Here is a 16525-nt window from a genome sequence, read left to right as displayed (position 1 = left end):
TTTTTTTAATTTGCTGTTGAGAAAGATTCTGCTCAAATCGAAGCATCATGCTTCAAACTTTTTAGACTCGAAAAGTCTCGAACAGGCAGTTTTTTTTTCATTGAACATTGGTTCGTGAAATTTAATATCACGCCCTCCAATTTAAAGTTTCAAGGCTGGGGTAGATTGAGTAGCGGCCAGACTGTACGCTTTAATAATAGTTTTCACGATTCCACTGACTGGAGTAATGGTGGAAGTGACGCACTCACACGCACATCAAAGCCGAGGGCACAGTCTAGTCAAGTCAGTTACTAGTATAGTAATGCAGACCGACTTGAAATGTCAGTGAAGGCGCGGAACACTATTTATTCGGTTAAAGCAGCAGGGTGTCGACATTTTTCCTATTTGTTGTGCAACCAGGGAGGCTGCTTTAGGAAACAGACTCACATGTTTACTTATTGTGTATCAGACGGAAAGAAATATTCGGAAATAGAGACATTTTCTATTCGACAAGTCAACGTCCAGACGTCAGAACGTCGGGCCCCGACACGTCAAGTCGACGAAAGGCTAGGACTAAGTACACATGTACGAGGACCACGGACCATTTATTTACACACAGAGTAGTAGACCTAGGAGCCTGGCGATTGTCCGACTCAGTACAGGCTGGTCTGAAGTCTGCATAGGGGCTATCACAAACTTAATTTGGTCGGCCGTGTTGCACATCAAGTTGTAATTATTTGGTAATTCAGTATCACCCGTCGACCTCTGAATTAAATCATGGTAAGTGTATTGACCATGTTAACAGTCACCATGAATCATATGAATTTGGTGCTGATCAGCATGGCGGTTGTGTGATTTTTTGGAGCTTTTTATGCACTCAAGCTTGCAAGGCAGTTGCAAGTTGGGTTGCAAAGGCAGTTGGCCATGAACTAATGTCTGGTATGACTGTATTTTATAGGCTAGTCACCAGCTCCCTAATTTGACCACCTATTGTCAAATCTGATTGGTTTTCACAGTAAGTGGTAAAATAAGGGATCTGGCAACTATCATAAGGTCATGGACATTAGGCCTAGTCAGTACATCATGTGATCATGACATGGTCATGCGTGTAGCGTACATGTATGTAAGTGATGTGTATTTGCCATGAACCAGCTTTTTCCAGTCTTTGGGCTGGCATTACTTCATACATGTCATATGGCATCGGGCTCAAGAATATGCAACACAGTCATGACAAATTTGTTTATTAAATGCCAAAATCCCCTATCACTGGAAGCTGCAGGTGGTGAGGTTGAGTGGTTAAAATGTTGGGGATTGTATACTTGGGGACCCCCCCCCATTTTTTTGTTATTTTAATCTGGCTAAACTGGAAAGTCCCCCCAAAAACAAAGGCAACAGTGTCTTTATTGCACTGACCCTATTTTTGGAAATTTTAAATTGTAAATTGTAAGAAAATGTTACTTTTTTACTGATTAACCAGCCATGCAAATTTGAATCCACCATGTGTTAAAAACGCTCACAGTTTTTCCTCATAATTTCCCTCAAAACTCAAAACCCTGCCTTTTTTGACAACATCAATCTTACAGTTATTGACCACGATGTCACAGGTCATCTTCCAAGGTGAACTCAAAAGCTAAAATGTAGCTCTCCCCTCTATTATAGGAACAGGGTCCCCAAATTCACTGTCCCCAACATGTGCTACATCACCTGCTGATCATGATATCTGGGCTCTTGATTTTAGTACTGCAGATGTTTGGCTTGAAAAATGTTTCTCCCTGACCAAAAGTCCGAACAATATCACTTTTTTGGTTTCAATTCACGTATTCTACATCAAGGCCTACATGTACTTGTGGGATATTTTATTTTCCATTTCCTGATTTATTGCCCTGAAGGATTTATCTCAGTGGGAATATACATGTAGCCCAAACATACTGAAACCGTTTTCTTTCCTGCAAATAATGTTGCAACAATGGAAGCATGGAACCAAACTAAAGTTTATTATGGTAAAATGTTGAAGTTTCAAACACTACTCATTTGCTTGTGCCTGTAAAGAAGGCAACAAGCAAAAGCATGTTAGGGACCAGTGTGTGGTCAAATGTACATATACATCCATTGCCGCTGAGGAATGACTTGCGTTGATTCACAGTTCGCACCAAAGGTTTTGAGTCAATTCTGACCCCGATCAACTCATCATGCTCACAGTCAGAGCTAGAGCAACTCAGACCTAAAGCAACTGTGGAAAACGTTCTGCATCTGGCCTCCCCGATTTTTTGAGATTCATGATGGGAAGAACATCCATATGTGAACCTCTTCCCCGCAGTGACATATCAGCCCTCAGAAAATGACAACACTTCCTAAAATGTCAAAATTACCAGGGAAAATGTTGAATAGCTTAGAAAGCACTTAAGAATATTTCGGACCTGTCCAGTGGGATTTGCAGCATGCACAGGGTGTCGTGATTCCAGTAACCGAACTCTTCATATATTGATGATACATACTCGAAACTCGCGGAGGCCGGATGCAGAACTCTTTGCATTCTGCGTACACACACTTTAATGGTTCTGTTTTATTACTGTTTACAGAGTGTGAGTGAAATGCTACGAGGCTTACCAAGCCACAACGAAAACAACTTCAGTCGCTTCCACAGTGAAGGCAGTCGGAGTACGGTGAGTTGTCAGGTACCGTACATGTAGCAATTGTGGGCCGGTACATTCCGCTTGCACATTCCGCTCTTAATCCTGCTTTAACTCCTTGGGCATTTTTCTGTTACCGCCATGTGTAGGAACCTCCCCGTAATTCTCCCAAATCCTCAACTGCGCTGGAAGCCAGTGGCATTTTCGTCTAGGAAATTAACCCTCATTCCCTAGGCTATTACTGCTATCAGTATAATGTATTTGCAATTCTGCAAAACCCTTGAACTATCCATGTAAATATTGGATGTAGCCTCTATCCTCCATAATCCTCATTTATTTTTTTGAAATTTTTTTAATTTTCATGGAGGGTAACCATTCCTCAGTCCTTGGAAATCTTCCAGCAATTGTTGTCAATATATATTGAGGCAGCGTGCATGATATCCTGGAGCAGGGGGATGATTTCCAGTACAATTTTTTATGTACAAATTACAATGGTACAAATTTATGCAGCTGTGGTTGAGCACTGACAACAGACACATCATATATGTAAGGTCTGTCCCCAGACTTCAACCCAGTGCATCTTTTGAAATCAGTTACAAGTTTTTCCTTGCAGCTCAGCCTCAATCCTTCAAAGCCCTCCTCTGCTAGGAGGATTTGGGAAGGTTAGGGCTAATTTACAAGGGGTATCAAGCCCTCGATGGCTGCAATCTCTGCCTTTCTGAGCCCTGGAAATTCTCCCAAAAAACTCCTTGGTGGACCTTGGCCCTAACCCTCCGGGGTATTTTGGCTAGACACCTTTCTTGACCCACGTCTCTTTATTATGTGTCAGATTGGGTTGCCTGCCCAGGGCAACAGGATCCAACAGATCAGCATCCCCAAGGCCACACGGCCTGTGAGTCGGAGCTTCCCAGCCACAAAATCTGGCTTTGCCTTGTGCTGGCGTTGTTCACTGTGACTAGTTCCCTGTCTTAGCATGGGCAGTTTGTTTTGATTGTCCAGCGCAACAAATTGCACCAGGCTGTTATTTTAGCTATACTTTATTGATCAGGCTTTGTTCTTGAGGCTTCACCTTGAGAACATAGCAAAGTCTTCCCTAGCCTCCTGGGGAAGACTGAAAGATCGAGGGAGGCTTGGGAGAATTCTTCCCCAAAGAACTGGTAAAAGATGAATTGTCAGGGCCTTTAAGAGCCATATTAGGGTACCAAAGTGAATATGTCACCTGCACAATTGTGTGTGTAAAAGGCATTAGTGCGAGAACCAGCGCGTGAACCAACACAAGTGTGTACTCCATTCATTTGTATGGCTGGTTCAAAATGACCTCACACTCCTGTGTTCTATGTACGTTTGAATACTTACCATTGCATGTGGTGAGGTTGTCAGTTTACAGTGTGTAGAGTCATTCAACAGTGTCCATACATGCATTAGTGCCACCTTGTTTGATTCTTGCTGTGTGACCTGTCAGCCTACCTTGAAGCATGCTTCTTTACCAGCAGAGAAGAGACAGGTACAGTAGACGGGAACTATTTCATCTAGGTGCCTGACTCACAGAGGCTGTGTACCATTTACCATGTATAAACTGCATGTAAATGCGCAGGAGCTTGCGCAAGCATGCGGTGAGTCCCCACCAAAGGACCATTGATTAAGCACGCCCTCTGTTATTCCCACATGGAGCAGGTACATGTAGCATCTCCAGTTTCCCAGACATGCCAGAGACAAAGACTAACTACCCAAAATTTGTTGGTGTAAGAAAACTGGAGAACTTGTTCATATCCGTGATCTTTGTTGTTTTTTTCTTTATTCTACCCAGAGTAAGAAGCCAGCTGTGTATCTTCCAACAAAAGATTTCCCCTCAGAACAAGGTAAGCAGTTCTAGGTTTTCTACAATCAAATTTAAATACCATGCATTGCTCATAGGGTAGGTTACTCTGCCATGACGGAATTTATCCTTCTTGTGTCTCTTGTTCTCGCCAGAAGTCACCTTGCTACTCCACCCACAAAAGAGATGTTATTTTTATTACACAGTTTAACATGGAAGTCTTATTTTGGGCGAGATTTTCACTTTTCTTGAGATCTATCGTTTTCACAACAATTATGCCAATATTTAACTATAAATAAAACATCAGTGTAATGAAAACAGACTTGCTTGAACTGTTCAGTGTTCATCTGCCAGGTTTGGTTTGCTTTTCCCGCGTAGAAAGTTGACATCTTTCTTCTTTTGTAACGGAGATTGGTGGTGTCAACAATTCAAATATTTCAAGTCCAGTCACAGGTCATGCATAACAAGACATTTTTGTCAATTGTGTTGATGACCCATTGCATGCCCTGTGAGTTCGCAATAAGCATAATTGTTTATTCCAATGTTGATGTCAGCAGATCTTTCAAAACTTGCATACTGACATATTCTGAAAGGAACATGTGGACACGCTGTAGAGGATCAGTATTCACATACTTGTACAAGAGGGAATATTTCTAGAATTCCTGCATACCCATTATTCATCATGGATTATTAAATACAGGAATACATCTTACACCCCTTAAATCCTCCCCTTTTTTCCCTCTGGAGTCCCCCGGTGCCTTCCTCTGCCATCTCTGAAGTGTTCTGCATTCCCATGACGCGCATTGGAAAAAAATAGTTTCATGCACACGTACACGTTCGGTGTATGCATACGGAGGGATCACCTCAGATGACCTGTAGATCTAATGCTGTACTGGAATGTGCACACCCATACAGTATACATGTACATTGTACATTTATGACACTGTTCATGCATGTCTTTATGTTTATGTACATACAGTATGCCAGTCTTTCCATGGCTTTTCTTTGCATAGTTGTTCACTACTCAGTAGGCGCGAGTCCCCTCTGCATGCATCAGGCATGCAACTTTTTCCTCGGATCAGCTGATTTCCTCATTTTTCACTTCACATTTGTGCCATTGAAAAAATTTTTAAAAAACCTGTGCGAAGGCTTGTAAAGATTGGAATTTCCTTGTTTCTTGTCAGAGCCAAAGTTGCATGCCTTGATGCATACAAACATGTATGTGCATGTATGTACACACCAACCCTTACAAAGCACACATATATATACAAGAAGTATCAATGTTTGGTGGCAGAATTAACCAAATGTCCCATTCCTTCAGAGCAGATGTTGATGCCAGCACACTGCACGTACCGATTGCCCAAAAGTGGGCAAACCTGTATGTTGACGCGTAAGGGTGTATCAATGTCAATTTTTTCTTGACACACGGTATGGTGTACGCGTCATCACAATAAGGTCATGATACCATAGTTGCATGTACATCATAAAATTAAAGGATCCAGGCAAGGAATTTTTCTTTGGCAAGCTTTCCCTGCTGTTGTTATGCATGTACATGTATTCATCTGCAGTCACTGAGAAAGTACATGTATGACATGCCTTCGGTCAGGTGTATTGAGGATATGGGTGTACATAGGTTTTTAAACACTTCAAATTATCCATGCTTTTCCAGACAACTGAGGGCGCTGTTGCTCTGATGTGATTCAGGGAAAATATGTGTAGTTAAATGTTTTCTGTTCAAATCCACCCTGAGCTGAAGTGCACCCCCTGTTGGTGAAAAAAAAGACAGGTGGTTACAAGCGGGCTCTTGCACGCGTTCTGCGTGTACGCAAAGACCATACATGTTGGAGTAAATTAGTTACGCGTACATAGCGTGCTCCGCGTCAAACGTGCATATACTTGCACGCCTCATGGCAGGCCTATACGGTGAGTACCAAAACAAACACGCCCTCTTTTGTTCCGCTCGGAGCGGATTGTGAGCCCAACATCTGCTCATTGAAAGCATTTCTGAGAAAGGGTGGGCCATCAGCTTGTTACACGTACAGTGTTCGTAATACTGGTACACAAAGTGAATCACACAGGAGAAAGAAATTGAGGATGATGGAAAACAAAAAATGGAAAAATTCCTGAAGTGCTCTGGCACGACATCCGTGCAACGTTGCACCTTTCATGGCGGGAATGACACAGTTTTGCTCATGAGTTTGGAAATATTCACCAGCACGCAGTAACCCAAAAGGCACCAACATTTAAACCTTAAAAGTTGTAGTCTCAGGTACTGTTCAGCTTTGCATTGGTTGCTCGTGTACACAGGTTGTGAATATGATTATATTACGAGTGGTGTTCTTTACTTTTCCGGTAATTGCAACTCTGTGAGACTGGTACATTCTGTCTCGGCTTGCATTCAGGAAAGCACATTTTGAACGGATAAATGCTCTCTCCACAATTTCACAAAGATTCATATGTACCGGTTCCCGTTTTTAACTTACACTTCTCCTGGTCTGAAGTGGTCTGTCCTTTGTCTGATGCATACCGGTATTTACTCCTGCCCAAGTACTCACAAAACAGCTTCTTTGTGACGAGGCTACGTCACAGTATTCTGATTTAACTGCTATTGATATAGTGATGAATTGCTGCATCCATATTCACCTGCTTCCAGTTCAGTATATGTTTTCAAAGTCAACATTAAATTGTACACAGTTACCCATGTACGCGTACACGTACATGTATGTCTATGTACTGTAGCTACATACTTGTAATTGCGTTTATTGGTAATTCCAGAAATTAGGGGTCCATTTTTGTTGTGTCCCTGTCACATCTGACATTTTATTTTGTACGTTCAGAACACATTTTCTAATTTCCAGGAGTGATGAATTAATGCAAATTACTTGCCAAACAAATGGTAATAGCTTGAAATCAGTTCCGGTGATATTTCTACGTCAAATAACAAATGTCAGGTGTAACAGGGACACAAAAAGGTCACACTTTTGGACCCCTAATTTCTGGAATTATCCTTATGCATTTACAGGATGATTTATATTATGTACAGTACATGTATGGCCAGTCTTGTACATGCTTATGAGAGGGTGTACTGTTTGCACAGAGCATATACCCATGTACATGTACATGTTGTGATAATGGTGTACATATTTGTGTGGCATGATAAATTCAGAATTCAATTCCAAAATCTCTTTGATATTGAATTGCATGCGCACGGGCTTGCATGCATCTGAAGTGACAATATGCCACAAGAAGTGCCTGCACGGTGCATTGCACCCTGTGTCTGTGTAGAGGGTAACCTTATAACTCTATTTACCTGTTCCAGTCATTACGACGGAGAAGACGAACATTCTGCTGAGATATCTCCACCAACAATGGGACAAAAAGGTAACTCGATCTGTTCTCTTTAGGAACTCAACTTGAGTAGTCTGACACATTTCATTTCAATTTTGGCCGATAAATGCCGCTTGGGACACTTTTTCAGTTTTTTCATTTCACAACTGCAAAATAAAGTCCCCAAGGAAGTTATTTGTAAAAGTCAGTGTTTTACATGTTTCTGTATCTTTTTGTCTTCAGTCCCAATTGCCTTCCTGAATCCTATACAATCCACCAGTGTCCAGCCACCAGTCAAATGGGATATATTGCAATGTTGAGGTTTATCGAGTTCCATGTAAAGCAATAGCAGCTGCCTGTGCTTTCTCAATAACAATTGAAGGAACTGGGAAGGTCATGGGTATGAAGACTTTGTTTAATATTTTCAGGTGCCACTTTCAGTGTTACACATCCGTGAGTGGCTTTCTACAGGTGTATGTATAGCCCCCCCCCACCCCTGTGGCTCATTAATTCAGTGAATCATTCCTCAAAATCATCTTGCCTTCCTGAGGACTTTGTGCCTTCAGCTGCAAATGAAGTGTACTGAACTATTCAAACTCACATCCGTCATTGCAGTGCCATGTACAGTAACCCATGGTACCAATACCCAGTACATGTACATCAGAGCATGTGCGTATACACGTAGGTAGAGACTCTTTCTATCTTGCTTTAAGAGCAGCTGCTGTGATCCTCGTCCGTCTCTCAACCCTGTGTCACAGGCTGCTGAAACATCTTTGAGCTGAGCAAAAGTCAAGTGAATTTAACTGGTCACAAAATATATGCCAATACATGTAGTCAGATTGTATGGCTGATGGAGTGGCTGCCTGTTTTGCTACATGTAAGCAGGTATTTGCAGTGCTTAGTGAATTTGGCCCCAGATCTATGTCACAAGTTCCGCCTAGTCATGGACAGGGGACCTTGATCTCACAGACAGGGACGTCCTCAGAGCTTGTAACATTGCATTTGTTATTGTGCAACTTGACATCTGATTGATTTATGGCTTGGACTAAGCATACACTCTGAATGCCTTGCTTAGTGATGTAAATCTGCATATTTATGAGAAGAGGCTGCAGAGTTCAAAACAAATTGACGGTGACTGTTCTCTGACTGTGTTTTTGAGAGAAGTGCTTGGTCATGCCACCTGACATCCGTGCCAGATTGTTACTGTGTGTTCCACAGTATGGCTTAGATTATACATGTAATTCTTGTATAGGATAAGTGTATTACACCTGAAGCCTAACTACTCGAGATTTTTTGTTTTCGCCTTTAAAGCCTGCCCTGAATTACCCAGCTCTGATGCTGTGTTAGTCAATGCAGGGGGACATTTGGAATTGTAATATTGACCTTCTGGGTTAACTGTGTGCACATCTGCAGTCCTGCTTTTGTCCTACTTTTTGTCCAGCTCAAAATGAATATAAACCTAACATGGAAAGTCAAAGCAACAGTTCTTCCCACAGCAGCATAGTGACTCCCAGCCATTTCTGTTTACCTTTTACATGTACATACACATGTACATACATGTGTAAGTTCCCTGAACCATCCAAAATCATCCACTGTCAGAGCCAATCACCCTATTCTTTGTGCTGTAGAATTTTGATGGGCATCAAGCCATCAAGAAGTGATGACTTCCATTGCCTCCTCAATCCTACATAATCCTCCAGGATCCTCTGGTGGATTTGAGGGACCTAGGAAGATAAAGTCAATGAAAAAAAGTAACCCTGGGTCTCTCCCCACATTCTTGATTTTCCTCTTTGTTCACGGTTTGTTAAGGATTAAAAATACTTGTGGCTTTAGCCACTGTTACTTTCCATGGAGGGCCAATGTTTCAATTTATTTGAAATAAAATGAATTTGTCCATGGTTTGCTGCTTATTTGGGGCATTTTAGAAAACCTCTTTCCCTGATATTAGGTCAGTCATGACAGATACTGTCTAATGTGTTCACATACATTTCAACGGGCCCTGAAGAGGAGGATGAATCATATGAAGGCGCAACCTCAACCCTCGCAGGTCCTACAAGTCGTTTACAAGGTTTTGGAGGATTTTGCTGGATTAAGGAGGCAGAACCCATCCATGATCACTTAACATAGGACTTGATGCCCCTCAAATGCCTTAGTAGAAAGATGTGACCTGCCCTGTGGAACTGAGCCACAGGTTGCTGGAGCCACCTTTGAGTAACAGGCCTTCGAAACAATCTTGCTCCATGGAAATCAATAGGGACAATCAACGCTTTTCACCCACACAATGTCCTCTTCGATCAGGGTGCCAAAATGAGTGATACATCCGAACAAAGATCTGAGCCTGCTCTTTCTAATGCAAAGTGGAACTTCTGAAACAGTGGCCATGCGACTCATTTTTCCTTGAGCGGGTCACAAATGTGCCAGGGGCATCTCCTACTTGATGGAGGATTTTTGGAGGACTCAAAAAAGTTTGCAGCTAGAAGCCTAGTGGCAGTGAGGGTTAATGTGATTTCTGTCATACCTGTATGGTACTGGTACTCATTATTGGCCTAGAAACCATGACTCAGAAGGAGATTGCAAAAGCATCTGCACTGTATTCCTGTCATTCCTCATTGTTAAGTTTGATTTGCCTTTTCAGAATAATCAAAAGAAGAGAGATACGTCCAGTGCAAACATGGAGTCGGACACCTCCCCTGCTCGGAAGATACCACGGCTAGACTCCACTTCAGGCAACTGTGGTTGAGACCTGTCTTTGTCGCATGTATTCAAATCTGTAAACAGCTCAACCTTATTTAAAAAGTGCTTCAGATGTTATTGTTTTGAAAGATTTAATTGCAAGAATGAACCACACAAGAAAGCAACCTGCATTTTGACATCCCAAGAGATCCATGTTGTGAGAATGCATGCATCTGCTATTGGTATTGTGGATTGTGCTATCAGTGTGATTTGTGTGGATGGCATTGAAGAGGAGTTAAGAGCCCTTTTCCATTATGAGGAGGACCAGGACTCATCTATCCTCTAGCTGTTTTTTCATACATCATATATCTGATTAACCCTGACCATGCTTCATACAAGACTCGTAGGCACTCATTGTAGTTACACCCATGAGAGTGAAACACTAACAGTATTCTGTCGGCATAAAACAGGTTTCCACAACAAGATATTGGCCTTCTTATGAAACAGGTTGAATGTCTAAGTCACTGGCTCGCTTCTGTCACCGGTGCCAGTTTCATGCGTGCTGTGCAACGTCACGGGTTTGATTGCATTACTACAAAAATACTTTTTTCCTCTATTCAAACACACAGCTAGCTACATTAAAATGGACTGGAACTTGTTTTTTTTTTCAATTCTATATTTCACTTTTCAGTTTAACCAGTTTCATTACCAGTTTAATTGACCGATGTCCTTTTTTTCTTTTAGCAATTTGTGTTGTTTTATGCCATTAGCAAATTTTCATATTTCGGTGAGCAACAGTGATTTCACTTTGGACAAGAGTTTTTAATGTCATAAGGGCTATAAGACCCATGATTGGAGGTAGATGCTTTATACATGCACACTGCTTTGTACGCATATTGTCCAAAATGTGCATGATAACTTTTCATCCGAATGTGCACAACCAAATGTGGCCTACATGTAGCATGGGAATAAGGCGCTTAGCAAAGGAGTGGAGCATCGGCTGAGCTACTCTGTCACCACTGGCATTGTAGATGAGCACAGATCCACAGCTGTCTTGAACTTTTTCTGTGCTGCCCCAAAAAGGTAAACTGTGTATACTGTAAATATTCTGTATATATTAAAATGACTAGATACATGTGCAAAATGCATGTACACTTTCATGTACAATACGCTGCTACCAGTGCAAAACATAGTAATGAAAATATAATTACCGGAAATGGGTCACTTGGGAGACATTCCCATAGGAGCGTGCACAAAATTTTTTCAAACTTTACCGTCCCATAATTCAATATTCCCTTATCCGATCTTAACGAAACTTTGCCTTTCAGACCCTAATCAGACCCATCTCTCAAAATGTGGAGAGTAAAAAATTTCCTGGTTGACATTGAAATGTCTCCCTAATGACCGATGTCTCCAAATGTTGAAAAATTTACCACAAAATGTTTCCCAAGTGACCTATTTAGAAATATATAAAGCAAAGCACAAAACCAAAGTTGACGCGTGTCTGTGTTATAAGGTTGGTATTTTGCTCCAGAACAGTAAATTACAGTAAAAATGATGCTGCATATTTCCCCAAATCTTGTTGAAAGCATGTGTGTAAGTTCAACCCCATGATACAAGTTACTGGAAGATTGTATACATAGTCAATGTAATATTGTAACATTTTATGGAACTGTTATCAAATTATCAATTTCTGGTTCTGTGTTCATTTAGGCTTGTGTCAGAGAGAGAAGTGGTCATAATTCATACAAAGTCAGGAAAGGTTCTGCACGTGTCGCTGTGGTCCTAAACCATTGCATCCTGTGGCCTGATGTGACGGAGCTCACTCAGTGAAAACAATAAATTTGCTGTAAAGCCTCAAAAACGTGACAGATTTTCCTTCAGAGATCCCCCGGTATATTCAGTATTCACAAATCAGTAAGGGTCCAAGCACTTGAGCACCCCTGTACTACATGGGAGCTGGCTGCCTTAGTTTTGCCTCAGTATCAGTTGTGATTTACATGTCAACGAATGGCCCAACAGACGATCTGTATAGCCCCTACACAACATTTAGTGTCACAGGATTTTTGTCAGGTCATGGGAACTGAAACAGCTGTTGGTTTTTCTTGTGTGTTTTTTTTTCATTAAAACAGGCCTTTACTCATTCATCCATGACTTTGCATTTTTTCCCCCACACATAATGGCCTCATCTGTGAAATTTTCTTCATGTGTAGTAATGTACATGTACCAACGTACGCTATCTTGAATTTGAGACTACATTTTCAGTTTGAGAGGTGGTCTTGCATCTGAAATTATGGTTTGGGCATGAATAAATGAATATCTTCTCTTTGTAGCGTGAGCAACGTTTGGCTATAAATGACATCAACTGTGTATTATTTGCTGGTCATTTTGACGTGTGTATATTTAATGCTGGTTGTGACAGTTACATATTTATACAGTAACCAGCTTGCATGTGGTTTATGGTAAACCAAAACATCGGAATCCAAGTCAAAACTTCAGTTTCTAAAATATGGATGATGTCATCAGGTGGGCTCATTTCATGTAAATAATGCTGCTCAGTCGCCTTGCGCCAGCATGTTACATCCCCGCTGAGGAGATTATGCAGTATCCCATCAGAAGCAGAACTAGGGAACGGCCTGTGACGATTTGCTCATTTTGGGCGAAAAAGGACCCAAGAAACTGACAGTGTTTTATTCAAGACTTAAGACCACCACAAGAATACAAGACCTGTAGACTGAATTCAAGTCACAAGCTATTCAAATGAACTGTCACAAAAGCATTCCTTTGTCATTGTTAACCCTGTCTGGTCTTGCCTTTGGTGTTGTGATGGTCTCCACTTAACACTGAAAACTAAGGATACCCCCACCCCATTCCTCTTCCCTCCCCTCCCCTTCTCCAACACAGCAAACTGTCAAACAACACAAGGATTTGCTCACATTCTTGAAGTGTACCACATCATTGATGATCCAAATACAGGAATGGACCGCTCGGCAAATAGCCATAGAGAAGTGAGCGCATGAGTTAACTGAATGCTTTAGACACAAGCTATAAACCAGTCTTTGCTGCCAGGAACAGGTGAATTTCTTTGCCTTGTATGAAGTGTATACTGTCGGTGTGCATCATTAATTTATAACATTAATACAATAAAGCATACACTACTGTTTAATCCTTACTGGAGTGTATTTGCCTATTTTCTGTGGAGTGTTTCCATGAAATCCCTAGTGTGTGGATTTAAAGAGGTTACTCTGATTTTCACAGGGAATAATGGTTCTCAGATATTGCTTGTCTGTTTCCAATGGGCATATGTGAAGTTCCTGGGGATGGGCAAAATAATTTCCCTCCCCCAGCAGCCACAGGATCGTCCCCCTGATTTTTGAGAAAAGATAGAGGCATTATGGGAAAAGGTCCACACTCAATATGGAAAAGTTTCTTGGAACATCTGAGCAGCTACGCAGACTTCTAGTGAGCTTTGTTTCTGTTGCTAGTGTTGTGTATTATGATTTCTGGTTTTGCCAGTTTTTCTTTATTCAGATATTTGTTTGCAAAACTCTAAGAAGCCCTCTTGAGTGAAACTGAACGCACTTCCCATTTTGGAGGGAAATGTCAGTGACATCGGCGCAGCTGTATACCTGTGGTCTTTAGTTTAAGCTTACTGAACTGATTGATACTGATGAGGGCGGTAAACTGGGCGAATGTACATGTGTATTGCGTCGCAAGCTTGGAGGTTTCCAAATTCTGACCTCGTCTCCAGAGTCGGCTTCGTGCGGATGGGCTGTAGAGTTGTTTTTCATAAGCTCGAACTTCAAGAGCCTCAGCGGTATGAATGGCAAAGACGAAGCCGCAAACGGAACGAAGCCGAAATTTGGAAACCTCCCAGTGGAGCTAATGGTCCGTTCTTTAGGAACAGCGCCACCAAGAAAGGAGTTGCCTCGCTGTCTGCAGAGCAGCATACGGGATTGATGGGAATGGAAGTGCGTTTCGCTTACATATACACGATATCTACGGTTATTTTATTGTTTGTCACGGATCGAATTTTTTAAGTGGAGCTACTATTGTTTTGTTTCAGGTGTTTTCATCACAATATTTTTTCATGATTGTTACACCCTTCTCCGAGCTACTCGGCGCGGTCGGCACTGACGCGTTCCCGTTTTAGGCGACACGTATTATGCATAGTGCCATGAGGACGAAAACCCACGAGCCATTTTATCTGTCGTGTTGTAGTTTGTTACATATTACAAAAAATGCAATTTTTCGGGTTTTTTAATTTATTGTTTTAATATTATTTATATTTCGGGTAGAAGATGGAGGTAATCTTTTCATTCTCAATGCAGGCTTGATAGCTGGTTTGCAGGTACATGTCCAACATCATTTCGGAGCCGTTTTCCTTGTGATGTTGAAATCACTAAAACGAAAAATTTAGAATTAGAATAACTGAAAGCAATAAGCAACACCCGAAACATGCCAAAAGATCGAATAGCGAAAGACGGTTGCGGCTCTACCCCCAGATGGCGGTTCGTCGTGAATTAACACATACCCCCATAACACACCAGACCCCGCCCCGAAGTGAAGTGCACCCCGCAATCGGCGAAAGAAAGACATGCGCGTTCTTGCACGCGTTCTGCGTGTACGCAAAGACCATACAGTTACGCGCACTCAGCGTGCTCTGCGTCAAACGCTCATATACTTGCACGCCTCATGGCGCTCCTGTGTTGTGAGTACAAATAAACAAACAAACAAACAAACAAACAAACAAACACCCCAACAAACAAACAAACAAACAAACAAACAAACAAACAAACAAACAAACAAACAAACAAACAAACAAACAAACAAACAAACAACCCAACACCCCCAACACTCCAACAAACAAACAAACAAACAACCAAACAAACACCCCAACAAACAAACAAACAAACAAACAAACAAACAACCCAACAACCCAACAAACAAACAAACAAACAAACAAAAAACCCAACAACCCAACAAACAAACAAACGAACAAAACAAAGAACAAAAACATAAACAAAAAAACACGCAGATAAGGCCTAGCATTGTTATTCAACAATGTGCCTTTTACATAGTTTTGATATCACTACTTACACTTGTAACATTAATCGGAAGGGGTTTTACAGATTTATACTTTAATTCCGTCTTTTTCAGTAAATTGGGGCAATGTTGTCCCTCTCCACCTGCAAAAATGGTGGGTATAGTTTTCTCCGCTCCCTGGATTAAATTCTGACCGTACGTGAGAAGTCGCTAGAATTCCATTGCGTGAGTTCGGTCTTAACCCCAGACGTGATACGCAAGTGTTCAGAAAGGATTCAGCCTAAAAATTTTAATTAATAGGCATTTAATTCTTTACATCGAGCTCGCTTACCTCAAATAGGTAAAAAAAAGTTCACGAGCCACGGGTCAAGATATATCTAAAGCAGAAAAATATTTTGTATGGTTACTCCAGTTACTTCTTGGTAATCTGACGGAACACTCCATTAATTTTTTAGCATGCTGGCACCAATTAGCATTCTGAAAGTACAGTAGACATTGCGACCGGCTGTAGTTTGTTTGGGAGTGGAACAGCTTTCTCAAGCGCGTTCAGTCTACCTCCAACATTAATCACGTCCATGCAGTTCATTAATCATATCAAAAACTTCGACTGAGAGTATCGCGTCTGCCCGCAAAGACACGGTGCCATTTCTCTCTAAGGATTGAAAGCGCCAGAATTTTTCACTTGTACTCTACAAACGGGGGGTGGGGGGTTTCAGGATTCTTTCATAGAAAAAATAAACTTTCGTTTTTTGGAAAAAGAAATCCATTTTACCTCCCCTGGACCCCCCTGGACCCTTTTAATATTGAGTATTGCACAGGTTGGGCTGTTCACAGGAAGCAACAGAATAAGTCCAGTCTTACAGGCGTTATATACCGGTAGTGACTGCTGACAGATAGCTCGGTGCTCCGTGAAGGAGCAATGCAGAGTGTTCTCATTTACTTTGTTATATGCTAGGTTCCTTTCAGGACGTCATTAGAACTAAGTCAATTTTTGAAGCGCCCTCCTAAGTTCACTGCAGGTCTATATTTCCATGTTTTTGTCGTTGTTTTGTTT

The 16525-nt window shown here is 41.5% G+C and overlaps 1 protein-coding gene across 2 annotated transcripts; it reads left to right on the top strand.

The window, feature by feature from the left end:
- Positions 1-280: 280 nt before the first annotated feature.
- On the top strand, positions 281-13597 carry LOC110977300 (DET1- and DDB1-associated protein 1-like). 2 transcript variants are annotated; one of them, XM_022231289.2, is made up of 5 exons: positions 281-759; positions 2559-2654; positions 4417-4468; positions 7745-7806; positions 10388-13597. In XM_022231289.2, exons 1-5 carry the CDS (start codon positions 757-759, stop codon positions 10490-10492), a joined length of 318 nt encoding a protein of 105 aa, XP_022086981.1. In that variant the 5' UTR covers positions 281-756; the 3' UTR covers positions 10493-13597. The 2 variants fall into 2 exon arrangements, with proteins under 2 accessions (XP_022086981.1, XP_022086982.1); XM_022231290.2 differs by having other exon boundaries at positions 284-759; positions 2559-2642.
- The last annotated feature ends 2928 nt before the right edge of the window (positions 13598-16525 follow it).

Source organism: Acanthaster planci, linkage group LG05 (assembly GCF_054643075.1).
Source record: "Acanthaster planci isolate LZ-2023a linkage group LG05, COTS_SCS, whole genome shotgun sequence".
Lineage (NCBI taxonomy): Eukaryota > Metazoa > Echinodermata > Asteroidea > Valvatida > Acanthasteridae > Acanthaster > Acanthaster planci.
The sequence above is the reverse complement of the archived record's forward strand: the minus strand, read 5'-3'. Positions and strand labels throughout refer to the sequence as shown.